Source organism: Trachemys scripta, chromosome 7 (genome assembly GCF_013100865.1).
Source record: "Trachemys scripta elegans isolate TJP31775 chromosome 7, CAS_Tse_1.0, whole genome shotgun sequence".
Taxonomy (NCBI): Eukaryota; Metazoa; Chordata; order Testudines; family Emydidae; genus Trachemys; species Trachemys scripta.
Window position 1 is genome coordinate 54,427,632 of NC_048304.1, and position 27,564 is coordinate 54,455,195.

A 27,564-nucleotide genomic window follows, 5' to 3' on the forward strand; every position below is an offset into this window, starting at 1 on the left:
CCTGCCATCCATCTCCACTCTCTGACAAACAGAGGCTAGGGACACCATTCCTTACCCATCCTGGCTAATAGCCATTAATGGACTTAACCTCCATGAATTTATCCAGTTCTCTTTTAAACTCTGTTATAGTCCTAGCCTTCGCAACCTCCTCAGGCAAGGAGTTCCACAAGTTGACTGTGCGCTGTGTGAAGAAGAACTTCCTTTTATTTGTTTTAAACCTGCTGCCCATTAATTTCATCTGGTAGCCCCTAGTTTTTGTATTATGGGAATAATACAAGAACTAGTATTATAATACTTTTCCTTATCTACTTTCTCCACATCACTCATGATTTTATATACCTCTATCATATCCCCCCCCTTAGTCTCCTCTTTTCCAAGCTGAAAAGTCCTAGCCTCTTTAATCTCTCCTCATATGAGACCCTTTCCAAACCCCTAATCATTTTAATTGCCCTTCTCTGAACCTTTTCTAATGTCAGTATATCTTTTTTTGAGATGAGGAGACCACATCTGTACGCAGTATTCAAGATGTGGGCGTACCATGGATTTATAAAAGGGCAATAATATATTCTCTGTCTTATTCTCTATCTCTATCACTCATTTCAGATGATGGGGGAGTTCACAGCTCTCAATGCTATTATTTTTCAGGAAACATTTGATCAGATCACATTTACAAGGCTTTCTTCACAACCCCAGGGCAGAGAATCTTGATTTGTAAAAGAAAATGAAGGTTCAATGTTGCAGAAATGGAAGGATCCAGCAGAAGAGGGTTGTTATGTGACACATACTGGCTTTATCCAAGCCCTTCTTGGCAGCAAGCCATCCTGAAAGCTTCCTTTCTGTCTCCAGGGTCCGGCTTGTGTGGCGTTGGGCCCCTCGGGTATTACAATGGCTCATTGGCTGTCACTGAGTCTGGGTCAGAATGTTTGAATTGGGCAGAGTTCCCTGATTATGTCCAGCAGTACCCAGACCGGGGCTTAGGGAACCACAACTACTGCAGAAATCCAGACAGGGGAGCCACACCTTGGTGCTTCTACCGGCTTGCTTCTGGAGCAATTGGCTGGGCCAGTTGTGACTGTAACCAGGGTAAGTACCCCTCAGCATCGCTGTTAGGGTCTTGGCTGCGTGCTCTCAGACCTTACCCATGGGCGGGCGGGGGGTGAGGGGAGAGGGACGGTGGAGGTGCCAAGATGCATACAGCATGGTGTTGGACCCAGAGCGATGAGCACAGCACAATAGTTGGTCAGAATTTTCAGAAAAGTTTGGCTTCAGTTTAGGCCACTAACTAAGGACTTGTCTCAATGAGAAAATTATACAGGTCTAAGGTGAGGTGTGAATTTATAACCCCAGTGTGGACACTCTTATGCCAGTATAAAAGCATCTTTCTCCGCTTAGCTTAAACTGCTTCCAAAGCGACATAAGCTAAAGTCAAAAGAAGCCACTCTTAGGCCTGGTCCACACTAGGAAGTTAGGTAGCTATAAATATTTTGTTTAGGGGTGTGAAAAATCCACCCCCCTGAACAACGCAATTGAACCGACCTAAACCCCGGTGTAGACAGTGCTAGGTTAATGGGAGAATTCCCTCGTTAACCTAGCTATGGCCTCTCGGGGAGGTGGATTACCGACGCTGACGGGAGAACCTCTCCTGTTGGGGTAAGTAGCATCTTCACTGAAACTCTACAGTGGTGGTGCTGCAGCATTTTAAGTATAAACGCCCTTGTTCTGGAGTCTGAGGCTATGTCTACACTATGGACCTTACAGCAGCACAGCTGTACCACTATAAGGTCTCCCCTCTCCTTGTCAGCAGAAGAAAGCATAGGCACTGGAACTAGAGATGCTGCTGCAGCGCCTGGCTTGAAGTGGTTTCCATCATATCCAGGGTTTACAGTTTGGTTTAATGATTCAGCACCCCCACTATACAAATTGTTCCAGCTTCCCAGGAGAGAACTCTCCTGCCAACATAATTAAATCTCCCTGAACAAGCAGCATTAGCTACGTCGGCAGGAGAGCCTCTCCTGCTGACACAGCGCTATCCACACCTGCATTTTTGTCGATGAAACTTATGTCGGTCAGGGGGACGTTTTTTCACACCCCTGACCGACAAAAATGCCAGTGTAGACAAAGCCTGAGTGTCCACATGGGAGCTATACCAGTATAACTATAGCAGTTTAACTCTGGGTATGTCTACACTTAAAGTGCTACAGGGGCGCAACTTCAGTGTAGACACTCATTACAGTGATGGGAGGGGTTCTCCCATCGCTGTAGTTAATCCACCTCCTTGAGAGGTGGTAGCTAGGTTGACGGAAGATTTCCTAGGGGTTAAGTTAGCATAGCTATGTCTGTGTGGATTGTTCACCCCCCTTAGAGACATAACTATGCCAATGAAAGGTCCTAGTGGAGATCAGCTTTACAGCAGTGTAATTATACTAGTGTAACTATAGCAGTGTATGGAAGAAATATATAGAAGCGGGCCTTTTGTGAAAATCTGGCTATTAGTGTCACAAGGGAAGCCCCTTATTTCAGTGCCTAAATGAGAGCTGAGCCCTTTAGAAAATCTGGCCCCAGTTGTGGGTGCCGAGCCCTTGAACATTTGGCCTCACAGCCTTATTTGCATTGTGTTAAGAAACAGTATTTCTACCCCCTTTTAAAAATACCATTTTAACAAAACTAGGCTCCACCTTCTCCCGCCAACGCAAACACTTTTAAATATGGCTTCCTCCAAATGAGAGGTGCCTCATGTGGGTGGGGCCTATGCCTGCCTCTCCCTCCTGTGTCACTTTCTTTTTCCTCAAAGCCATTTCTATTTGAGGCCAGCAGGGTATAGCTGTGTGTTTCTGTCCCAGTGCTCAAAGCATGTGGGTGAGGTGGGGTGGGGTGAGGTGGGGATGGAGGGCAGGCCCTTCCCAGTAACTCTCAGTGGGGTGAGGAGCTCTCCAGGTGTTGATGGAGATCTGTTCTATTGTAGCAATTTAAAGGGAGTGAATTCCTGCCTCCCCCTTTTCCTGGTGCAATCGCAGAGGAACAGCCCACTGTTACTAGCCCTCTAGTCATACTACTTCCTGTGGGGCCATTGACCTTGGGGACAGTCTAGTGCACATTCAAAATTCCTGATTGGATACACAATCAAGTGTCTCAGTGTAGGAGTTTCAGCTCAGCCACAGCATGGGAAATCAGGGTGTCCAGCCCGTTTCCAGAGCCACCTCGCACAGGGCCTGAGCAGCATGCATGGCTGCTGAGAGTGCAGCAGGGAGCACTTTGGCATCAGAGTCTTTCTTTCGGAAGGTGCTGTGCGGCTGTCTGAAGGCGGCAGGGTGGAGCTATACTTCAGCGGACTCTGGGGCACCATCTGTGCTGACCGTTGGACAGACTGGGATGCCAGTGTGGTCTGCAGGCAGCTGGGAGTCAGGTAGGAACTTCAGAGGCAGATTCCAGGGATCACCCGCAAAGAACAGTCTCTGTCTCCTTGGTGTCTGAATTTGCTCTGTCCCCTGGTCTCCCAGTTAGCAGTGCTTAATGTACACTGCTGTTTTCCTTCTGTGGCCATGGCCCATCCCCTATCCAGACTCCCAATCACCACTGGCAAGAAGAGAGTCTAGACTATCAAAGCTCAGTGAGTTTCTCTGAGAGATTCCGTCCCAAGCCCCATCCCTTTCCCCTCCCACCGGAACAGGAGAAGGAAGGAGCTTTGCTAATTCACACTGGCACCCCCCACCTGCCTTGCAACATGAAATAATGGTGAAAATCCCATTGGCTCTGCTCCCGCAGCAGGCGAGAGACTGGCTCCTCTTCCTGCCAGGGAGGCCTGGCCCCTCTCTCTGGAACCTGCAGCCTTCCTGAAAAAGGAGCAACTTGGCACAAAGGCTGCCTGTGTGGCAGGACGGTTTTGGCCTTGGCCTAGAAGGTTTCTACTGAATTTTGTATCCCCTGGGAGTGGTGCTGGCTAGTGACCTGGCAAAGCAGCGTTCATCACCTTGGAGGACCCAGTGAAAAGCTCAAAGGGCCCCCAGAAGGGGAGTGCCGACACAGTGCCACCAGTTCTGTGGGAAGAGCCAGGAGCTTATGCTTAGCACTGGGGTTTCAACAGTCAGTCTGCTGAGCTGCCCCTGATTTGGAAGGGAGGAGGGGATTCTCTCCTTATGAAGGGGGCTCAATGCCTGCCGAGCATTCAGGGTGGTGTTTCAGCACTGCCCCAGATTCTCCAGGGGGAGGAGAAACATGCTCCTGTCTCCTCCTGAACTTGCCCCATCTCAGGGATTGCTGCCCTCCCTTCAAGCAGCTGGCCCCACCCCCTGGTGATGTACCTGAGTTGGGGGCAGGGCTTCTACCTGAAGGAAGGAAAGAAGGAAGGAAGGAAAGAAAAGAAGAGGGTCATTCAGGAACCACTAACATCCACATGAACATGAAAATAAAAGGAATGCCCATGACTTACCCGCAGCCTTGCGTTTATGATAACTGAGGCCAGTGGAAATGAGCACAGCTGCACTTTAAGACAACCTACAGCTGACAAACTCCACAAAGAGCAAAACCTGTCAGGGTCCTGTAACACGGTTCTACAGAGCTGCCAGTGTCCCCTGGAGAAGCCGCTTGCCAAGCCTTCCTTAAGAGCAGTGATTTGAATTCTCTTCCAGCCCAGGCCCCACGTTACAAATAGAAGAAGTTTCAGGACTCATCTGTCCAGAGTGGAGGATGGGTCATCATATGCCTCCTTGCGAACCCATCCTGCAGAGAATCAGCCCTGCTCCTCTCCCCGCTCTTTGTTTCTGTGCCTCGTTCTTTATCACTAGCTTGATGAGCAGATCCTTTTAGACCCACCTGCTCTCACTACTTTCTGCCTTTGAGACATGATCCTCTCTGCATGACATCCTTATGTCTTCCGCAGCAGCTGCTGGGAATGGGGAAGGCCTCTGTGCCCATTGGTGGCTTGCCACTTGATTTCAGATGGCAGCCCTGGGTGCATGCCCGCCTCTTTGGGCTTGGTGCGTATACAGTACATCATGGCTGGGGTCCGATTTAAGTTCAGGTTACAGGCACCACATGAAAATGTGTGAGTGACAGTGAGGGGGGATGGTGACTCAGACAGTGCCAGAAATGCTAGTATTGTCCTTGTGCTCTCCTCTCTTTGCTCAGTGAGATAGGCACAGCTGGGAAGAACAGCCATGCTGCCTTGGGACCAGTTCCACTCCATCTGCAGTCGGCAAACTGCCATGGGGATGAGAAGGCCCTGCTGCAGTGTGGCTACCAGGAAGCTACATCCAGAGCCTGTAACCAGGGAATCGCAGCAGCAGAGTGCGTTCCTCCTGCAGGTAAATCCCCAGGGAAGGGAGCTGGGAGAAAACATGTGGAGGGGACCCCCATCTCTCAGGGCCAAGTGACCCAATTCACAGTGTTGCCACCAGGATATAAAATCCCAGCTGGTAAAGTTGCAGCAATGGACAAGATGATGCAGGTTCGGCTTGGGCTACTTACTGCTGTAAAAATGGGCTCCGGTTTCCAGCTGAGGAACAACCAGCCCCTCCCAGCCCTGAGCACCCAGAGGGGAGGCATGTGGGGGCAGAAGGGAGCTGCTCCACTTCTCCCACAATCTGTTCATAAAACAGTGGAAAATGTCAGCAGTGAGCAGCCCCTCGCCCTCAGTAGGGGTTCCCTGAGCCAGGCCTCTGCCCAGGGAGCATAGCCCCTGCTCATCGACGTCCCTTGAACATCTGTGCCTGGGCTCGCCTTTGGTGAGCCATCTCTTGGCAAACAGCCCCCCCCACCACTAGGGGAGGGCTAACAGCACAGTCACTAGTGTTCAGAGGTGGCTGGGAGAGGCCAGGGCAGGTGCTGGTGCATCCTGAAGCCCTGTAATGGGTCTGCATCCCCAGCCATCAGATGCACTCTCTCTCTTCTGCTTGCTCCCTTTTCTGAAGAGCAGGTGCCGGGGCCCCGCTGCGGCTGGCTGGGGGAAAGGAGAGCTTTGAGGGGCGAGTGGAGGTCTACCATGACGGCAGGTGGGGCACCATCTGTGATGACCAATGGGACGACCGGGATGCCGAGGTGGTTTGCAGGCAACTGGGGTTCAGGTAAGTACCCTTCTGGCTGGTGATGGGGTTTGGGGAGACTTTGGGACATAAGAATTGCCAGGGTAGATCAGACCCATGGTCTATCCAGCTCAGGGTCCCATCTCCCACAGTGGCCAGCAGCAGCTGTGTCAGAGGGAGGATGTTCTTGTCATCCATGTAAATGTCTAGTCCTTTGATGAATCCTTCCAATCACTTAGCCTCAGTAATACCTTGCAGCAATGTGCTCCACCTGCCACATGTGAATGGTGCATATTGACTTTGATCAGTTTTAATTGGATTGCCTTTCAGTTTCACTGACTGTCCCTTTGTTCTTGTGCCACATGAGAGGTAGAGGTAGCTCCTATTCATCTTCCTCTAGACTTTTCAGTGCTTTTATGGGAGCTGCTAGGTGCTCAGCACCCCTGAAACTCAGGTCACTAAGGCCTTGTCTACACTACGAGAGTAGTTCGAATTTACTTGCATCGAATTTTTGGAATCGATATTGCAAAGTCGAACGTGTGTGTCCACACTAAGGACAGTAATTCGACTTTGTGAGTCCACACTAACGGTGAAAGCGTCGACATTCGAAGCGGTGCACTGTGGTCAGCTATCCCACAGTTCTCGCAGTCCCCTCTGCCCATTGGAATTCTGGGTGTAGCCGGCAATGCCTTCTGGGTAACAAAATGTGTCGAGGGTGCTTTTGGGTAACTGTCGTCATCCGTCCATCACTCCCGCCCTCCCTCCCTGAAAGCGCCGGCGGGAAATCAGTTCGCGCACTTTTCCAGTCATTGACAGCGCGGACGCCACAGCACTGCGAGCATGGAGCACGCTGCGACCATCGCTGCAGTTGTGGCCGCTCTCAACGCCTCGCAGCTTATCATACAGGTTTCCCTGAGGCAGATGCAGAAAAGTCAGGCGAGGAGGCTACGGCACCGCGGTGATGTCCTGAAGTCTGAGAGTAGCACAGACCTCTCAGAAAGCAGGGGACCCAGCGCCGAGGACATCACGATGGCAATGGGTCATGTTGATGCCGTGGAACGGCGATTCTGGGCACGGGAAACAAGCACTGAGTGGTGGGACCGCATAGTGCTGCAGGTCTGGGATGAATCCCAGTGGCTGCGAAACTTTCGCATGCGGAAGGGAACTTTCCTGGAACTTTGTGAGTTGCTGTCCCCTGCCCTGAAGCGCAATGACACCCGGTTGCGAGCTGCACTGAGTGTACAGAAGCGAGTGGCCATAGCCCTCTGGAAGCTTGCAACGCCAGACAGCTACCAGTCAGTCGCGAACCAGTTTGGGGTGGGCAAATCTACCGTGGGGGTTGTTGTGATGCAAGTAGCGAAGGCAATCGTTGATGTACTGCTGCCAAAGGTAGTGACCCTGGGAAACGTGGAGGCGATCATAGATGGCTTCGCAGCGATGGGATTCCCAAACTGCGGTGGGGCCATAGATGGAACTCACATCCCTATCCTGGCACCGGACCACCAGGCCACCCAGTACATTAACCGAAAGGGCTACTTTTCCATGGTGCTGCAAGCACTGGTGGACCACAGGGGACGTTTTACCAACATCTACGTGGGATGGCCGGGCAAGGTTCATGACGCTCATGTTTTCAGGAACTCTGGTCTGTTTAGACGGCTGCAACAAGGTATTTACTTCCCGGACCACAAAATAACTGTTGGGGATGTGGAGATGCCTATAGTCATCCTCGGGGACCCAGCCTACCCGCTAATGCCCTGGCTCATGAAGCCCTATACTGGCGCCCTGGACACTGAAAAAGAACTCTTCAACTACCGGCTGAGCAAGTGCAGAATGGTGGTGGAGTGTGCTTTTGGCCGTCTCAAGGGGAGATGGAGAAGCTTACTGACTCGCTGTGATCTCAGCGAAACCAATATCCCCATTGTTATAGCAGCTTGCTGTGTGCTCCACAATCTCTGTGAGAGCAAGGGGGAGACCTTTATGGCGGGGTGGGAGGTTGAGGAAAATAGCCTGGCTGCTGATTACGCACAGCCAGACAGCCGGGCGATTAGAAGAGAGCAGCGGGAAGCGCTGTGCATCCGGGAGGCTTTGAAAGCAAAGTTCCTTAGTGAGCAGGGTAACCTGTGACTTTAAAGTTTGTGTACAGAGAAGCTGAACCTGCCCCCGTTTCCTTACCCAGTCAATGTTGACTATCCTATCCAGTTACATACCCCCTTCACCCCCCTTCCAACACATGTTTCGAAATAAAAATAGTTCTACTTTGTTAATGCACACCGTTTTCTTTAATACTGTTTTCGCGGGAATTTTTTAAAACTGGGACGCAGACTGTGCTGCGGAGCGGGTGTAGTGTAGTGACGCGAATGAAGCTTCTGAACTCAAGGATTGACAGGCTCCGCTGCGGTGGGATGGTTGTTTCAACAGAGCCTGTCACCCCTCCTGATCGGGACTGTGTGTATGGGGGGGCTATGTGACTTTGTGGCAGGGGGAGGACGTTTACAGATCCCCTGCTGCGTGGCTCTGTGATCCTGCATAAGGACCGCCGCTTAAGATCTGTAACTGCCCTCCCCCGCCACAAAGTCACAGAGCAACCCACCCCCCACCACATAACATGAAAACAACCTCCCAGACTAACCAGGGTAACTAGTCACTGCATCACTGCACTGTGTATGTGCCCTGCTGCTGTGCCTGCCCTCGCCTATGTACCCTGCCAAAGGTGACTGTCCTGTCCAATTACCAACCCCCTTTCCCCTCCTCCTCCAAAAGAACATGATTGAAACAGTATTTAACAGAAACGTATTTTTTATTATCAACCACACATGGAACTGGGAGGTGAAACTTGGACGGGGGCTTGTGTCAGGCGGGAAGGAAAGAACTTTTCAAATTTTGGGGAATGAGAGCCTTCTGCTACTAGAGCTCTCTGCAGGGGTGGAGTGAGAGTTAGCAGGGACTCTGCCGCCTCTCCTTCTTTGCACTTTTGGGTGAGGTGGGTATGGGACTTGGTGGCGGGGGAGGGCGGTTAGAGATGGACTGCAGCGGGGCTCTGTCCTCCTGCCTCCGTTCCTGCAGAACATCCACAAGGCGCCGGAGCGTGTCTGTTTGCTCCCTCAGTAGTCCAAGCAGCGTTTGAGTCACCTGCTGGTCTTCCTGCCGCCACCTCTCCTCCCGATCCATGTTTGCTTGGTGCATTTGGGTCAATTTCTCCCGCCACTGGGTCTGCTGTGCTGCCTGGGCTTGGGAACAGGCCATAAGCTCAGAGAACATGTCCTCCCGTGTCCTCTTCTTCCTATGCCTAATCCGCGCTAGCCTCTGGGAGTGTGATGCCAGGCTAGGTTGTAAGACAGTCGCAGATGGGGCTGTGGAAATGGGAAAAAGGGAGTGAATTCCTCAGAAAGATAAATGTAGTTGTGAACAAAGAACATAGTCTTTCTCTGTGAACAAGACCATGCACAGCACCTATCACATGCGCACTCAGCACAAGGTCGAATTCTCGGCCTTCGCATTCAGTGCCTGGGGTCTTGCACAGCACATTTGAGAAGCGGGGTAGCACAACGGAATTTCTGTTGCAGGCAGACATGGTAAGCCGTAGACTTGTGGCAGTTTAAAACTTTTATATTACCACTGGCCTCATTTCACATTTAAAGCAATGTCAGTCCCTGCTGCCAGCAATCCGGCAAGCGGGAACTCTGCCCCTGTCCCACCCCCTCGCGGCTGTCCCTGGGAACGATCCCTTTCGGCTGCCCCTCTCCCGCCTCCACCGCGTGGCTGCAAACCAGCGGTTACAGTTCTGTAAAGGAACGAGCAAGCGGTCCCAACACTAACATTCCCCTACCTAATTCAAAGCAGGTCACCATGGGCGACATCACCCTGATGAGGATCTCTGAGAGCGAGAGAGAGAGAATGCTCCGGGAAAGCCTCCAAAGACCAGGGCCGTATGCCGCCCTGCTGTGCAGAGCAATGATTCCCGAGTACTTGATAGTCTCGTGGCGCGGCAACGTGTCGTACTTCGGAGGACCCAATAAGGCCGCTCTCCCCAGGAACCTCATGCAACGGCTTTCCAATTACCTCCAGGAGAGCTTCATCGAGATGTCCCAGGAGGATTACTGCTCTATCCCCGCACATATAGACCGCATTTTACTGTAGCTGCAGTAGCAGGGAATAAACAGTAGAGCGGCTTGTGCAGGACAATCACGGAAAACCGGACATTGCTAGATTTTTTTTCAAAACTTGCACTGCCCATGACTAAACCGTTAAGCGCCTAGGGCACAGTAATCATGAACAACCCATTCTTTTAATTGTTAATATTCCTGTTCTGTTAAAAATAAATGTTTAGATGTTTACAACACTTACTGGCTGATCCTTCCCCAGATTCTGTGTCCGGGGTAACGGCTGGGGACGCTTCGTGGGGGATCTCTGTAAGGGTGATGAAGAGATCCTGGCTGTCGGGGAAATCAGCGTTGTGAGCGCTGCCGACTGCCTCGCCCTCCTCATCTCCTTCCTCATCTTCCCCGTCCCCTAACATGTCCGAGGAACCGGCCGTGGAGACTATCCCATCCTCAGAGTCCACGGTCACTGGTGGGGTAGTGGTGGCGGCCGCACCGAGGATGGAATGCAGTGCCTCGTAGAAACGGGATGTCTGGGGATGGGATCCAGAGCGTCCGTTTGCCTCTTTGGTCTTCTGGTAGCCTTGTCTCAGCTCCTTGATTTTCACGCGGCACTGTGTTGCATCCCGGCTGTACCCTCTCTCTGTCATGTCTTTTGAGATCGTCTCATAGATCTTTGCATTCCGTTTCTTGGAGCGCAGCTCAGAAAGCACGGACTCATCGCCCCACACAGCGATGAGATCCAAGACTTCCCGATCAGTCCATGCTGGGGCCCTCTTTCTATTCACAGACTGCACGGCCATCACTGCTGGAGAGCTCTGCATCGTGGCCAGTGCTGCTGTGATCGCCACGATGTCCAGACAGGAAATGAGATTCAAACTGGCCAGACAGGAAAAGGAATTCAAATTCAAATTTTCCCGGGGCTTTTCCTGTGTGGCTGGTCAGAGCATCCGAGCTCGTACTGCTGTCCAGAGCATCAACAGAGTGGTGCACTGTGGGATAGCTCCCGGAGCTATTAGCGTCGATTTCCATCCACACCTAGCCTAATTCGACATGGCCATGTCGAATTTAGCGCTACTCCCCTCGTCGGGGAGGAGTACAGAAGTCGAATTAAAGAGACCTCTATGTCGAACTAAATAGCATCGCAGTGTGGACGGGTGCAGAGTTAATTCGATGTAACGGCGCTAACTTCGACATAAACGCCTAGTGTAGACCAGGCCTTAGAGAGGTGCCTAAATAGAGACTTTGGAGCCTAACTGTAGATTTGATTTTTGAAAATCTTGGCCCTGGGTGTTTGAGTTTTGCCCATCCCTGCTGTTGAAATGTGATTGTCTCATTGACCTGCCATGTTTCTGGGTCATCCACGTTGCCAGCAAATTGCCAGGATATGATGTAATCATGTCACCAATGTTCAGACATGAATAAATGGATTTTACTTATTTACTGTCATGTACCAATTGCAAAACCTGCCTTTGAGATACTGAGGTTTCACATTGGGCTAGTCAATGGGCAGGTCACTGTGACTGAAATGCAGAGAGGTGTGGAATTAGCTGGAGAATCCCGGACTGCCAGCCCCCTTGCTGTAACTAGGGCCCCAACCAAGGTAGCATCCCTATGCACAAGACTTTGTGTCCCACTGTAGGTGAGGGTGGGGGCGGGGGGAGGTGTATCTTCCCTCCCTCTGTGTGTGTCTGTGTCCTCTGTAGTGGGACTCCAAAGGCCTTGTCGTGGGCTCACTACGGGCAGGGCTCTGGCCCAATCCTGCTGGATGAAGTGGAGTGCTCAGGGAACGAGCTGTCACTGGACCAGTGCAAGAAGAATAACTGGGGACAGCAAAACTGTGATCACATTGAGGATGCGGGAGTGTCCTGTGATCCCTTCACAGGTACAGATCCACCCCACCTCCCCCTGTGCATCCTGTCCCACCCCTGTATTCCACAATCCTCTCAACATATAGTCTGTCCTCCTTCCAGCGCAGGCACCTCTTTCCCGCTGGGCGGAAAGTGGGGCAGAGGCAGGAGCAACTCAGAGCCAGACAATGTAGCCTTTCCACTGTCTTGCATGGGTGCAGCAGAGGCCAAGGGGAGTCCTCGCCTGTGCCTTGTGGGCGAGCGCGTCTGCGAGGCCTTTCTGCAAAGTAATAGGGTGCTCCTCTGCTGAGTCTAACATGCACTTGCTCTCTCTTCCCGCTCTCAGACTGCACACAGCTGTCAGCAGAGGTGGGGCTGGGGATTGGTTCCTTTCTCCTTTACTAATTGCTTGCCTTTTCCTCTCCTGTCCCCTGCAGAGGGCACGGTCAGGCTGGCAGGAGGCCGCACCCCCAGCGAAGGGAGAGTGGAGGTTTATTACAGGGGAGACTGGGGCACGGTGTGTGATGACGGCTGGACGGCTCTTAGTGCCCAGGTGGTCTGCAGGCAGCTGGGCTTCAGGTACTGGAAGGATGGTATTTCTAGAGAAGCTGGTTTTACAGGTGGCTAAGTTCCCTATTGGAAAGGTTTAGGTGCCATGTCCCCTCACTGGGAAAGCTGGGCCTTAGCGTCTCCTGCCCATGCTTTGTTAGAGAGCTGATCTCCATGCTACCAGCCTTTCCAGGGAATGGTGAATCCTTTCTCTGGTACCTTCCAGGTTAGAGAGTGGGGCAAGTGCCAGTGCCCCTTTCTAGGGAATGCTAAGCTTGAGCCTCTCTGCCCCTAGCCCACTTAGAGAGCAGTGTACATGCCTGGTGCCACCTTCATGGATTCCTCCCATTAAAGAAAGAAAGATCTGTGCTTCTAAAGGATACTCCTTACATATCCAGCCATATGACCTTGGGCTGTGGGCTCATCAGCTCTCAGTTCAGATGGGTTCAGCTGGCTCAGTACTTGAATGGGAGACCTGCAAGGAAAATTGCAGTGGTATTTGTGATTGTGGAGATGGTGCTTCCCTTTAAGCCAGTACTGAACTGATGCCCCAAAGGGGTGTGGGGAAGTGCTGTCTTTTGGATGAGATTTAGAACTAAAATAGTCTAGTCATTAAAGATCCCTTGCACATTTTGGTATGAATTGGGGTGATACCCGGTGTCCCTGTCAAATTCCATGTTAGACAGTTGGCAAAATGGCAAACTAAATTTCTCCCTGCAGTTTCAACTGGAAACCGTGTTTTTCACTTCCTGTCCTAAACTGCTCTGTAGTTTTAAACAGATGCCATGTTCTACTCCAGAGTTGGCTGCATTTCAGTGGTGGGTGAGACAATTCCTGTATGTGTATCTTGTCCATAAAATAGTATAGAAATATAGGCTATTTTATACTTAAAGTTGATTTTTTTTTTAGCAAAGGAACAACTCCTCTCCCTGCCCATTCGCTCCTGCTGGGCCCCTGGTGTCATACCTGTGAAGCAACCCCTAGTGAGAATTGCAAAGCACATGCAAGTGTGATTGTATGACCGATGGACACCAAGCAGTGGATTGGTTTTATCAGGTCCCCCGGGAAGCTGAGCCTATGGAGATGTCCCGGCTCCTCCCACACTGTCTCCCATGTCACGTCAGTCAATGGAATGGGTTAGGAAGGTTTGTCTCCTTTACCATCGAGTTTTTCTCCATGTTGGCCTCCTTGGCTGTGCGGGTTCTTGAGGAAACAGGGCTCCAGCTAGCTCTGGGAGTTGGGTCAGCATGCAGGGTTCTGGGGAGTGGTGAGAGATGATGTTTGATGTACTTTTCCATTTCCTTCCCCTAGTGGCCCTGCCAGCCTGGCGTCTGAGGGGGAGTACACACCTGGCCAAGGCTTTATCCTACTGGACGACATGGCTTGTACAGGCACAGAGTTCTCTTTCCTGGACTGTCCCCACAGCAACTGGGGGCAGCATGACTGCTCGCATGCCGAAGATGTGGGGGTCCGATGCTCCCCTGAAACCAATAAGATCATCGAAGACACTACTGGTACCTTACTCTTCCTCTTTCAATAGAGGGTGCAGGGAATGGCTTACTGTTCTATCCCTTCTGGAGATTAAGGGAGGGGCGGGAGCTCTCCTAGCCTGCAGACTGCTCCATGGATGAGGTTGCTTATTAAGGGATTCCAGTGGCCTTCCTCCTATGATTATGCACCTGCTGTGAAGAGTCCTAGTTATCCCGTAGCCGGACCACCGAGTTGATGGTTCCACATGTTAAACGTGATGCACAGTGTGACCATTTCCTGCCGATGCTAAAAGATTACATTTTCTAAGGCATGTTCCGCATGGCCATTGGCCTGTTCTTCTCAAGTCCCCACCAAGCCCATGATCCCACCCTCACACTTCTCCTTCCCACTGTGCTGGCCTATCTCCCCCTTCCCTATGTGCAGTTTTCTTTTGCAAATCTGCGTGAATTCCACTGGCAGTGACTCCACCTTGTAAATAGAAATGAAACCCTGGGAGCCGCAATTGCGGAAGGAGGAGCTGCTGCCCATTGCTCAGTAGTGAGACGCTTAGACCTTGTTTACAGAGGAACATTGTACCCTTTTGACTAAACCAGTTTAGAAACTGTTAAATCAGTGCAAGGACTTTGCAAAGACAAATGGACTTAGGCTAAATGGATATCAGGGGCTGTTAAGTTGAAATCAGTGTCCATGCAAGGGGGTTACACCCATTTAATGAAATTGGTATGTAAATGGATTTAGTTAAATTGGTTCAATTTCCTCATGTACACAAGGCCTTATTCCCCATGGCCTTCCCTACAGCAGGCATACCCTGACTCTCCAGCTGGATTTTGTCATTTGGCTTTACAGCGGGACTTTCTGACCTTGCCCAGGGGGAGGAAGTCTCTCTTCCCACTTGAAATAAGCTCATCATTCTATTCCCAAGGTGCATGTGCGCATGCCCACTGTTGGCCCCATATTTATTAACTTTCCCCCCTCTCTTCCTTTTCATGTTCCCCTCTTTATTCAGCTTGTGGTAAATTAATTTCTTACACCCAGTGCCCTACTTCTTCAGCAGGGATGTGGTGATTGGTGGAGAGTGTGGACGCTGCTTTATAGATAGAACTATTGGTGTTTCCTGGCTTCTGATGTCAGTTCTGTGGGATTCAGCTTTCTGTCCAGATCCCCAAGTCTCACTTGATGCATTTCCCTTTGTTATGATCACTGGGCTTATTCTTGTGCAGGGCCCCCTGTGCGGCTGGCAGATGGAGAGAGCACCAAGGAGGGGCGGGTAGAGGTGTTCCTGAATGGGCAGTGGGGCAGTGTCTGCGACGATGGCTGGACAGACAAGGATGCAGTTGTGGTTTGCAGGCAGCTGGGTTACAGGTAAGAGGATCGGTCGGTGTAACTTGTAAGCAGGGGTCATTTCCTTCTGCCTTGTCCTCCAGGAGGGAGATTTGGGCTGTTTTGTATGTTTGAGCATTGCTGTGTGTACAGGATAGCTATACGCTGACACACACCCTGCAGCTGTGGGGTGCTGGGCATACTGCAGGATTGGAATAGTGTACGTCTATGCAGAGAAACCGATATTATTGCCACAAGAGTCTTTTGCTTCACATTCAGGATATGTCTACAGTACAGCTGGGACCGTTCTTTCCAGCCTGACTAGACAGACATAGGTTAGCTCCGCTCAAGCTAGCATGCTAAAATAGCAGCATAGCCAGGGTTTGCCTGGGCAGCAGCTTGGGCTAGTCACCTGGGTACAGAGTTGCCTGGACCCCTGGGGTCCATACTTGGGCCTGTAGCCTGAGCTGCTGCTCCTGCTACCCCTAGCTACACTGCTATTTTTAGTGCGAGTCTGTCTACCCAAGCGTGAACCACACCTCCCTGCTGCAGTGTAGACGTACCCTCTGTGTAGATGGGTCATCCCTTCTCTCGTTGCAGTGGCGCAGCAAAAGCCAGGACGATGGCGTATTTTGGGGAGGGGCACGGCCCCATCCATCTAGACAACGTGGAGTGCAGTGGCACAGAGCGCACACTGGGGGAATGCGTCAAACCCGACAATGAGATTCACAACTGTTGGCACAGTGAAGATGCTGGTGTGATCTGCGACTATATGGAAGAGAAGGCCCAGGACACCAGAAACGCAGGTGCTCCTGCCCCTTGCCCTGAAGAGTCTCCTGCTGGGAGAGGCAGGGCCTCCCAGAGGGGGGGCAAGTGGGGCAATCTGCCCCAGGCCCTGGATCCCGCAGGGGCCCCCACGAGAGTTTTTGGCAGGTCTTCGGCGGCACTGAGTGAAGGACCCGCTACCAAAGACCCAGAGCTCCTTCCACTCCGAGTCTTTGGCGGCAATTCAGCGGCGGGTCCTTCACTCGCTCCAGGACCCGCCGCCGAAGTGCCCCGAAGACCCAGAGCGGAAGGACCCCCATGACTGAAGACCCCAGGCCCCTGGAATCCTCTGGGTGGCCCTGGGGAGAGGCTGGCACTGAGCAGATGTGAGCTTCCCAGCCGCTAGTACAGCTATTCCCCTTATCTCAGTGTCTTCTGTTAGAAATGTGGCCTGGAGTCACTGTGCGCTGCCCACAGCCACCCTGCTGCTCCACCCCTTATAGTGCGTCTGAGCCTGCAGGAAATCCAGGCCACCAGTGTTTCTGCCCCATTGTGCAGTGCAGAGTGGCAGTAACTGTGCTCTCCCTTTGATCTCTAGCAGGCTGAGGAAGTGGATTCTGCAGAAAGGGCTGAATGGCTCCTGCCCCAGGCTTGGAGCTAGAATCACAGCGAATAACCATCTCCAGTCAAAGGCAGGGCCGGATTAACCTTTTGTGGGCCCAGTGCCAAACATATTTGTGGGCCCCCATGGGGGTAATGGAACATGGTGTGGAGGGGTCGGGTCCCTGGAGGTAGGGGCCGGCCAGGGGCAATGGGGCATGGTGCGGGCGGCCCCACTCTGCTCAGCCCAGTGTGAGGGCACTGTTTACAAACTGGCAGTCGCCAGACGTACACAGGCCCACCTGGCCCTATGCTGCCAGTGGGCCCTTTCCCCTTGGGGGGGCGGGCTCATGCCGTGCCACACAGCCCTGCCCCCCCCCGCCATGCGCCCAACAGCCCCCAACTCCCTACGCCCAGCGTCCCCATCCAGAGACCCCCCACAGACTGCTATGCCCAGTGCCCCCGACCCACTATGCCCAGCACCCCCCTGCCCAGAGACCCCCCCCCACAGAGCCTCCCTACCAGAAATGCAGTGCCTTGCACACCATCATCCCTGCCTAGTGTCCCCCCAGCCCCACAACTGCCCAGCACCCCCCCACAGCCCCATCACAATTGCCCAGCACCCTACACAGAACCCCCACTCCCTAGTGCCCCAACACACACACAGATCTCCCCCACCCCCCATTGTCCTTCCCCTGCAGCCCCACCTCCACAACTACACAGCACCCCACATAGACCCCCCACTGCCCAGCACCCCAAAACACACAAACCTCCCCCACTGCCCAGCGCCCTCCACCCCCTCACAGAGCCCAGCACCCCCTACAGACCCACTCCCCCCACCCTGCACCCCAGGTTTCCCCCCGGGGCTAGCAGACCCAAAGCAGCTCGCATTCCCAAAGCCCTTTCGCAATCCAACTCCAACCCCCAGCCTGAGTGGTGCTGGGGCAGGCGGGGAGGAGCGTCCAGCCTTGCGAGGGGGATGGAAGTTCTGGCCCGGGGCCCCCCACACACCCAGCTCCGGGAGGAGACGCTGCTCTCCAGTGTGCACAGCTCCTGGCACCCATCACCCCACACCGGCTCCTACCTTGTTGATCTCCCAGGGGCAGAGAGAAGCCCCCGTGGGGGGTTGGCAAAGGGGAGGGGAGCTAGTGGCCAGATGGGAGTTTATTCTTCTTCCCCGCCAGGGAGGGACAGCAGAGTCAGAGTGCAGCACAAGTGGAGTGGGCTGGGGCCCCTTCTGAGCATGGGCCTGGCACCATTGTAAACCCGGTACTGGTCAAATACCATTCTCACCAGCCCCACAGAAACAAGTGTGCTGCACATATGGCTTTCACAACAAAGTTCTTAATCAGACCAGTCTACTTCCTGGAGGATGAGGGCCCCCCAGGGAACAGGGGGTGGTGGGTTGATGCTTGTCAGTTAAGCAAAGGGGGGGCTGCCTATAGGGTGACCAGATGTCCCTATTTTATAGGGACAGTTCCAATATTTGGGGCTTTTTCTTATATAGGTGCCTATTACCCCCCACCCTCTGTCCCGATTTTTCACACTTGCTGTCTGGTCACCCTAGCTGCCTAACTGTTCTGGTTTTGCTGTGCAGGCTCAGCATCTGGCATGTGTGGGATGCACTTGCTTCACCGTCGCAAGAAAAGGATAATTGGTGGAAACAAGTCCCTCAGGTACTGTCCTTTGATGGCTGGGGAGAGCAGAGCTGGCACCAGCTTGCCTGCAAGGAGGCAGGGATGTGGCAGGCCATGCCAAGAGGCAATGGTGTTTTTGAGAACCCTATTTTCTTCCCACAGGATGCAGGTTTCCTTGGGACAGCCACATACCATAGTGGGCCAGAATGGGGATGCTGCTGTTTTCTGTTCTGTGCTGCTGGCTCAGCAGCCCTGGAGACTGAACTCTATGTACTCACAGGATAGGGGCTGCAGCTGTGCAAGCTTTGCCCCTGCTACTTGGGTACAAGTGGTTCAGTCTCCATGGCAGATTCAGCCTGAGGCCCAGCCAGAGGCTATCATGAGGGGCAATTAATGCCAGTTGTGATAATGCTCTCAGTGACAGGAATGCTTTCTGCCTGGGAACAGAGCCACTGGGCTAACTCATTATACACAGGTTTCAGAGTGGCAGCCGTGTTAGTCTGTATCAGCAAAAAGAACAGGAGTACTTGTGGCACCTTAGAGACTAACAAATTTATTGGAGCATAAGCTTTCGTGGGCTACAGCCCACTTCATCAGATGCTTGGCATAGCATCTGATGAAGTGGGTTGTAGCCCACAAAAGATTATGCTCAAATAAATTTGTTAATCTCTAAGGTGCCACAAGTACTCCTGTTCTTTTCATTATACACAGGCCACCCAAAAAACACCCAGGATGACTCTGGGTCTCTGATGATCTGGCCCAGATTTTAACGGATGCCTCTCACAGCCAATGTCTCCTAATAGAAAGCAGCCTGGAGCAAGGTGTGTTATTGATATATGTTTAAACTGCCATCAGCGCCCAATTAGTTAGTACAAATTACCAGGGGAATAATCTCCGTGATCCCGTATTGCAGTATCTATCTGTAAAAGTGGGGGGATGTTGTGCCCAGGGCAGGGCCGCCCAGAGGATTCAGGGGGCCTGGGGCAAAGCGGGAGAGCTGCGGTGCTTGTACTCACCCGGCGGCGGTCCGGGTCTTCGGCGGCATTTTGGCGGCACGGGGCCCTTCAGTCGCTCCACGTCTTCGGCAGCACTGAAGGACCCGCCGCTGAAATGCCGCCGAAGACCCGGACCGCCACCGGGCCAGGGCTCGTGGGGCCCCTGCGGGGCCTGGGGCAAATTGCCCCACTTGCCCACTCCTCCCCCCCGGGCAGCCCTGGCCCAGGGTCCCAGTGGGGGCCAGCTATGGTCACTCAATTAGGGTAGACAATCCCCATAAAGCTGGTGGATATTCCAATACTTAGATTTACCAAGCCAGCATAAAACAGCTTCTTTATTACCTTACTGGTTACTCAGAAGTCCAAACAACACAGTTCCCTTAAAGTGATCCAGCCTCAGGCCTCCATCCAGGTACCCACGTCAAATATGATGAAAATTTCTGTAAATCTTATTTCATCATATAAAAGAAAAGGTTCCAACAATCCCAAAGGATTGGACACATTACTTCCCAGATTAATGAATGTTTCAGATCTTACCCATATACACGCTACAGCCATTTCTTAATAACTAAACTAAAATTTATTAAAAAACAACAGAGAGAGTATGGTTAAAAGATCAATATACATACAGACATGAGTTCAATTCATTGAGGTCCAGATTCATAGGGGATTTGATAGCTGCTTTCAGCTACCTGAAAGGGGGATCCAAAGAGGATGGATCTAGACTATTCTCAGTGGTACCAGATGACAGAACAAGGAGTAATAGTCTCAAGTTGCAGTGGGAGAGGTTTAGGTTGGATATTAGGAAAAACTTTTTCACTAGGAGGGTGGTGAAGCACTGGAATGGGTTACCTAGGGAGGTGGTGGAATCTCCTTCTTTAGAGGTTTTTAAGATCAGGCTTGACAAAGCCCTGGCTGGGATGATTTAGTTGGGAATTGGTCCTGCTTTGAGCCGGGGGTTGGACTAGATGACCTCCTGAGGTCCCTTCCAACCCTGATATTCTATGATTCTGTGATAGCATAGATGGTGAGCTTTGTAGTTGCAAAGAGTTCTTTCAGAAATAGTTCATAGGTTATAGTCCAATGTCCAAATATCATATTCAGGGTGTACCAGCTTAACTGGGACTTCAGTCTTGTGACACAAACTTCCCCTGATGAAGCCTAAGCAGATCTGAGATGACAGAATCAGGACCCAAGGATCTTTTATCCAATTTCATGTCCTTTTTGACAAGTTGGAATTCAGAAGGTAATGAGCATGACTTTGAAGGAGGTCCATCACCAGTACTTAGCTATAGAATTAACATAAGGCAACTTGCTTGTTCCTCCACCATTCACAGATTAGTTGCTATAAATCTCAAAGAGAGATGAATGCAGAGATATCCCTTGTTTACAATTCATTTAAATGCTAGGATGTTCTTTTGATCTCTGAATTATCAGAATACAGCATAGACAGAGACTGTTGATTACATCATTGATCCTACTCATACATATGTAAATACACAAACATTATCCCTCCACATGTCTTTTGAGGGTTATTTATTTTGCAGGATGTTTAACCCTTTCTGGCCATGCGTCACAGTTGTCAAGGGTGGATCATTGTTAGTTATGTGGGATTATATAAGAAATTAGCCTTAGCACCATCCATCACAAGGATGGGGCAATAATAATATATTACTGTATTCTAATGTTCAGTTGAATTAAGAAATGATTGCTACAAATTGGCAGGAATGCTATTACCCAGGGATACACCTTCATATGTGAGGAACAGAGATAAACTATTTGTATATAAGAATATGCCCACTGATCTTTAACTCTACATAACCTATAGAACTGAAGAGTACCTAGACTTGCTTCTTTCCGGCAACCACACTTAAGCCCACATCCAGCCTTGGACATATAATTGCCTATTGTTCATGGTGGGGATCTTACACCTTTCTCAAGCAAATCAAGTGCCTGCCTCTCTTGGAGACAGGATACCAGACTAGTTGAACCATTGGTCAGATCTGGTATGGCAATTTTTTTGTTTCATCTACAAGCAACCTGGAAAATACCAGCAATTGTCCTTCCTTGCCAGCTTTGGGCTGCAATTGTTCTATTACCCATTTCCCTAAGGGCTCCTGGAGACTTTTTCTGAAGTTCAAGACTCTTCATGCTCAGTCCCACCACCACATCATGTGTGTTAAAGCAACAGTGATGCCCAGACTCTAGCTGTGAATTGAAAGGCATTGCAATACTGGTTTCTATTTTCTGCATTTTGCCACTTGTGTATATTCCAAAGTGCTTGTGGGACAGTCCATCATGGACTCCAGTCCTTGTTACCTGCCCCCATCAAGTCACTTGGAATGCTGGTTTCTGCTTTCAAAGCTGAGGACAGGGATCCCAGGCATGTTTCCTGTCTTCCCCAAAGCAGTGACTAGCAATGCTGAGGAAGCTGGAGGTGATATGGCTGGAATCGCTCCTTGATTTTTATTGTGCTCCCAGTGGTGAGTACAGCTTCACTAACTACCTCCCTCCTGATTCCTGATGTTACCTTGACTGAAGAGCAGCGCTAAGGGAGGATGAGAAGTGGCTGAGGCGAGATGGGGCAGTGTGGGTGGGGTGGGAGAGGACAGCACCATGCCATTGTGTGCGTACTGCCCATTATTCCCCTGTTTCTCTTTCAGAGGTGGTTGGCCATGGCAGGCCTCACTGCGGCTAAAGGGGTTTCACAGAGACACTCGTCTGCTGTGTGGCGCCACGCTCATCCACAGCTGCTGGGTCGTGACTGCAGCGCACTGCTTCAAAAGGTAACGGCGGGGAGGGGGAGTTCTGGTGGGGAGGGGGGATGAGCAAGGGACAAGGAAGATAATCCCGTCTGACTCAGTCACCGCCCTGCCTCCACGTATAGCATCAGTTCCTTCCAAAGAGGATGTGATCTCTGAGGAGCGGAGTTCCTGTAAACAGTTGCAGGAGCCATGAGCTCTGTGCACTCCCAGCACTGCTGCTGCTAGAGAGGCCAGCCGAGAGCTAAGCCATGACCCAGGGGTTACTGAGCTATTTGTGTGGGGCACATGAGCCTGTAACTTCCAAGTGCTATAACGTGGAATAAACCTGCTCTTTCGTACCCTGCCTATAGTTTGAGAAACAGTAAACTGGGGTGGTCAGGAGCCTGGAGTGGCTTTGGTCCAGTCACATGTTCCTGCTGCCTCAGTCTAGAGCAAAGGTCCCCAAAGTGTAGAATGCGCACCCCTAAGGGGACGTGGAGAAACGTCGGGGGGGGGGTGCAGCGGGCCCAGGACAGCCCCCACAGGGGCAGGGAGGGAGCACCACCCAGCCCCTCCCCGCCCCCAGCTCTACTCCGGTCCTGCCCCTAGCTACGTCTGCCAGCCCCATGCCTGGCCCCATCCCCAGCCTCAGCACAGCTCTGCTCCTGGCCCCATAGAATCATAGAATATCAGGGTTGGAAGGGACCTCAGGATTTCATCTAGTCCAACCCCCTGCTCAAAGCAGGACCAACCCCCAATCCCATGCCAGCCCCAAGCCTCAGCTGCTGGCCACAGCTCTGTTCCTGGCTCAGGGCCAAGGCTGGGGGCAAGGCCAGGAGCAGAGCTGCACCTGGCCATGGGCCTGGCTGCTGGCCCACACTGCAGCCCAGCTGCGGCTCCGCTCCCACTCCCAGCCTCGTCCCCAAGCCATGGCCCTGCTCCTAGACCCACCCCTAGCTGTGGCCCCAACCTTGGACCCCTTATCCCGGCCACTGCCCACCCTCTTTCCCCCACCCCCCTGGAGCCACAGTCCTGCTCCCAGCCCGGTGTGTGTGTGTGGGGGGGGAGAAGGGCATGGAGATGGGTAAGGGGGGTCACGACCCTCAAAAGTTTGGGAACCACTGATCTAGAGGGTCCAGAAGATAATTCATAGCCTGGTTCATGTCAGACAGAGAGTTGGGGTGCTTGGTGGCGGCATGAACAGATGTTCCCTTCACTGCTAATGGGAACCACCAGTCCCCTGCTTAGCACTGACTTGCTGGGGACTGGGAGGAGCTGGCTCTGAGGCAGCTTGTGAAGTGACCAGACAGCAATGCTCTTGCCTGATGCGCTTGTGGGCACTGTAGTGGTACTGAGGCCTTTCTGCCAGGGGCATGGCCCTGGATCCAGCAGTGCAGTGCTCATGCCCCAGGTGGTCACCACGTGAGCTCTTAGGCGGCTCTTTGTCACCTGGCCAGGTTTGGCACTGATGTGCGCCGCTACCTGCTGCGGGTAGGCGATTACCATACAGGCGTGAGGGAGGCGTTTGAGAGGGAGATTCCCGTCGAGAGGATCATCCTTCACAGGAACTACCGGTCCAGCAGCAATGACAATGATATCGCCCTGGTCAGGATGCGGGGCAGGGGTAGCCACTGCCTCTCCTTCAGTCGCCACGTCCTGCCCATCTGCCTCCCTGACAGGAAGGAGAAGGCTGCCATTAACAGGCAGGCCTGCATTATCTCTGGCTGGGGAGACACAGGTGAGTCAGAGGCAGGGCCGGCTTGAGGCACCAGCAAAGCAAGCAGGTGCTTGGAGCGGCAAATTTGCAGGGGTACAAGAATCCAGCATGGGAGCTGAGAACCAACAGGGAGCCCTGGGAGCTGTAGTTCCTTGGTTAGCTCCCTGCCTATAGAGCCAGCCCTGGAGCAGGGAAAGAACTACATTTCCTAGCATTCCCTTGGCCTCAATTTACAGGAAAGGGAGGGGGAAGGAGTGTGGAACTGAAACCTCATGCTGCAGCTTGCTGTAAATGGTAGGGACAGAGCTAGCTCTAGTTTTTTTGCTGCCTGCCCACCCTAGCCCTGGGCTCCCCCTGCACCCCTGTGTTGCCCCAGCCCTGGGATCCCCCCCCCTACTGCCCCAGCTCTGGCCCCTACCTGTACCCCCCTGCTGCCCCAGCCCTGGGCTCTTCCCGCACCCACATCTCCTGCCACCCCAGCTCTGGCCCCCACCCACACCCCCTGCTGCCCCAGCCCTGGGCTCTCTCCCCACCTGCACCCGCACCCCATGTTGCCCCAGCCCTGGGCTCTCCCCGCACCCCCTACCGCCCCAGCCCTGGGCTCTCCCCCCACCCACACCTCCTGCTGCCCCAGCCCTGGGCTCTTCTCCCTCCCCCTGCACCCGCACTCCCTGCTGCCCCAGCTCTGGCCCCCACCTGCACCTCCTGCCGCCCCAGTCTGGGCTCTTCCCTCCCCCCCAACCCCCTCGCACTCGCACCTTCTGCCGCCCCAGCCCTGGGCTCTCCCCCAAAGAAAGAATTGGGTGGACTAAATGGACATTGCACCTCTCTATCTGAAGCCTAGCAAGGCAGGTACATGGATCCCACTAGAATTTAAAATGAAAAGTAAGGGAGGGCAGGCTCTACTAGACTGGGCAGTTTTAGATACAGTACCAGGCATGTAGGAGGATTTACACTTCTGAGCCATGGAAGCAGAAATTGACTTTTCTTTTCCAGATTTAGCTAATATTCAGAAAGGGAATCCAGCATCTGCCTTCCAGATTTGAACACCCTCAAAATTCAGGAGTGCTCAAGCTCAATTTGGGCAGCTGTTACTTCATTTCTCCCAAATCAAATATACTGATCCACTGTAACTTGCTGTAGAAAAAGTAGAATAAATTGAGCAAGAAATGCTTCCCAGTGGTTATTAGGACTGGAATTGCTATTTTCAACAGCCATTGCTTCATTGTTATTATTATTATTTATTATTATTTTAAGTTTTAGTTTTATTTGTTTAAAAGGAAGACAGTGATATTGCATTGGCAAATTCCCCATAGAAACAAAGAATGGAACAAAAGAATAATAAAGGCACCTCAACTTTTCCTCATTTATGTAGGACATTCTTATAATATGCATCCAGATAGCCTTCAATCACACAAGCTGAAAATTGTTCCACTTTACTGCATTTCTGTAACCATATGGGAGCCAATCCTTTCTGTGTGTTTGTGCACATCCAAAATTCCTACTGAATGACCCGCCCTGGGAGCAAGTTACCAGTGACCCAGGACTGGGGCGGCAGGAGGGTGCAGTGGAAGGGGGGCAGCAAAAAACCTAGAGCCGGCCCTGGTCAGAGGTTGATGATGCTCATGGGAACAGCCTCAAGGGAGCGGGGGCTCAAATGCTGGGATATTCCCATGTGAAAGGACTTGTGAGGAAGAAGCCCAGACAATAGAATGGTTGAAGGGATGGGCAGATACCATGGTGCAGTATAAGAACCTGAGCAGAATGGATGCGCTGAGATGGAGGCAGCATGCTCACCTAGAACACCTGTATTCAGTAGTCTGCACTGGCTACTAATTTATTTCTCGATACAATTCAAGGCAGTGTCCCTGATTCTCTTACTCTCTTTCTGTGCCCAGTGCCATTTTGTGTTCTCTTCTTCTGGGGTCTCCTTTGGAGCTGTGAGCAGCAGAGAACAACATAAGTTTCAGTGATAGAAGCGCTAGTGAGGACAGCACTATGTCGGCAAGAGATACTACATCGGCGGGAGAACTACAGCTGCTCGTTAGGGGTGGTTTAATTACGCCGGCCAGAGAACTTTCTCCCGTCTGCATGGAGCGGCTACATGGGAGACCTTACAGTGGTGCAGCTGCAGCGCAGTACAGCTGTGCTGTTGTAAAGCCTGTAGTGTAGACATAGCCCGAGTGGTGAGTTGTGCTGTTCTGTTCTGTTTCAGGGAAATCCTATTCAAGAACATTGCTCCAGGGTGTGGTGCCCCTTCTCCCAAGAGAAGATTGTGAGGCTCGTTACGGGGGCAAGTTTACTAACCATATGATCTGTGCTGGAAACCTCTCTGAAGATAAGCGGGTGGATAGCTGCCAGGGTGACAGCGGTGGGCCACTCATGTGTCAGAGGTCAACTGGACACTGGGTCATTCTGGGGATCATTTCCTGGGGTTATGGGTGTGGCCGGAAGGACTCCCCTGGAGTTTACACTAAGGTCAGCAAGTTTGTGCCCTGGATCAAGAAAGTGACCAAGCTATAATGCAAGTCCCTGAGCTCCGAGATCTTCATCATTTAATCCCTCTTGCCCCTACAGAATTAAAACTTTGGCCCACACTTGGGAACTGTAGCTTCCTTCTACCTCCACGGGGGCTGCTGCTTCTGTGTGTACCTGGCAGAGACTTGTTTTGTCCTTGAACACTGAGAAGAGACTTAACCACTGGGGGAAATAATTATGCCTGTCTCTTGGAAGTCTTTGCTCTCATCGTAGTCCCTAATCTCTGAAGCAGGGAAGTGGATATGAGCTGGCAAGACAGACTGCTCCTGTAGCTATCAGAATCCTGTAGAAAAATCATACATGTCCCTCTGCTCCCAGATGGGGGGATGGCTCTGTCAGTATCACCTACAACTTTTGCATGTTCACACATTTTGGACTTGTCTACACTTGGAATGCTATAGCAGCACTGTTGCACCACTTCTGTGTAGACACTACGTACGCTGATGGAAGGGGTTCTCCCATCGCCGTAGGAATCCACCTCCCCAAGAGGCGGTAGCGCTGTCTACACAGGGACATAGGTCAGCTTAACTACATCACTTGGATGTGCATTTTTCACAGCCCTGAGCAACGTAGTTGAGTCAATCTAAAGCTCTAGTGTAGACCAGTCCTTTGATGGCACTGCAGAAGAAGATGAGATTCATGAGAAATGCCACCAGGCTTTGCTGCAGGGATCTTTGTAGCAGATTGCTTGTAGCCACTTCCCAGACCCTACCCTACCTGGACAGCAGGACTGGGTTGGGAGGAGCAGGACGAGGAGGCTGCACATGTTCTCCTCTTCCCCCCCACTCCACCCCCTCAAGAGGTTTTTTTCTCCCTTTCCATATCCCCATGAGGGACTTGCTCTCTTTTGAATATGAGCTCCACTCCCATATTGTCCCTGGGAACATCTCTATCCCTGCTAGGAGATTCCCAGCCTTCCACATGTGCTCCCCTGACCCCATATGCTCCAAATTCTCTCAGTGTTGTGAGACTCGTGATAAAATTGCAAGAGCTGGCAATATTTGTTGTTTTTTCTTAAAGCTCCAGCTCCTGGAGTCAGATGATCACATGAGAGTCTGTCCTCATTTAAAAAAACCCAAAAGTATCTAGCCATCATGGTTGCAAAGGGAAGCTTGAAAATGTGACCACCAAAGGCTGAAAACCCAGAAGGTAAACACCTTCCCACCCAATCTATTGTTAAAGCCACTCTCAAATGTTTGGGTCATGATTTGGCAATACCTCTATCTACCTGAGGTAAACCCCCA

At 51.9% G+C, this 27,564-nt stretch overlaps 1 protein-coding gene across 1 annotated transcript in view; it reads left to right on the forward strand.

Moving 5' to 3' along the window:
• Positions 1-26,833, forward strand: part of LOC117880531 (neurotrypsin-like) — a 31,835-nt gene extending 5,002 nt beyond the window's left edge. The window contains exons 3-15 of the mRNA XM_034776799.1: positions 847-1,083; positions 3,280-3,403; positions 5,125-5,300; positions 5,912-6,059; positions 11,821-11,999; positions 12,402-12,543; positions 13,825-14,027; positions 15,225-15,366; positions 15,925-16,130; positions 18,287-18,365; positions 21,985-22,107; positions 23,523-23,803; positions 25,998-26,833. Coding sequence (XP_034632690.1) covers positions 847-1,083; positions 3,280-3,403; positions 5,125-5,300; positions 5,912-6,059; positions 11,821-11,999; positions 12,402-12,543; positions 13,825-14,027; positions 15,225-15,366; positions 15,925-16,130; positions 18,287-18,365; positions 21,985-22,107; positions 23,523-23,803; positions 25,998-26,305 — 2,348 coding nt within the window. The 3' untranslated portion in view covers positions 26,306-26,833. The remainder of the gene's footprint in view (positions 1-846; positions 1,084-3,279; positions 3,404-5,124; positions 5,301-5,911; positions 6,060-11,820; positions 12,000-12,401; positions 12,544-13,824; positions 14,028-15,224; positions 15,367-15,924; positions 16,131-18,286; positions 18,366-21,984; positions 22,108-23,522; positions 23,804-25,997) is intronic.
• The last annotated feature ends 731 nt before the right edge of the window (positions 26,834-27,564 follow it).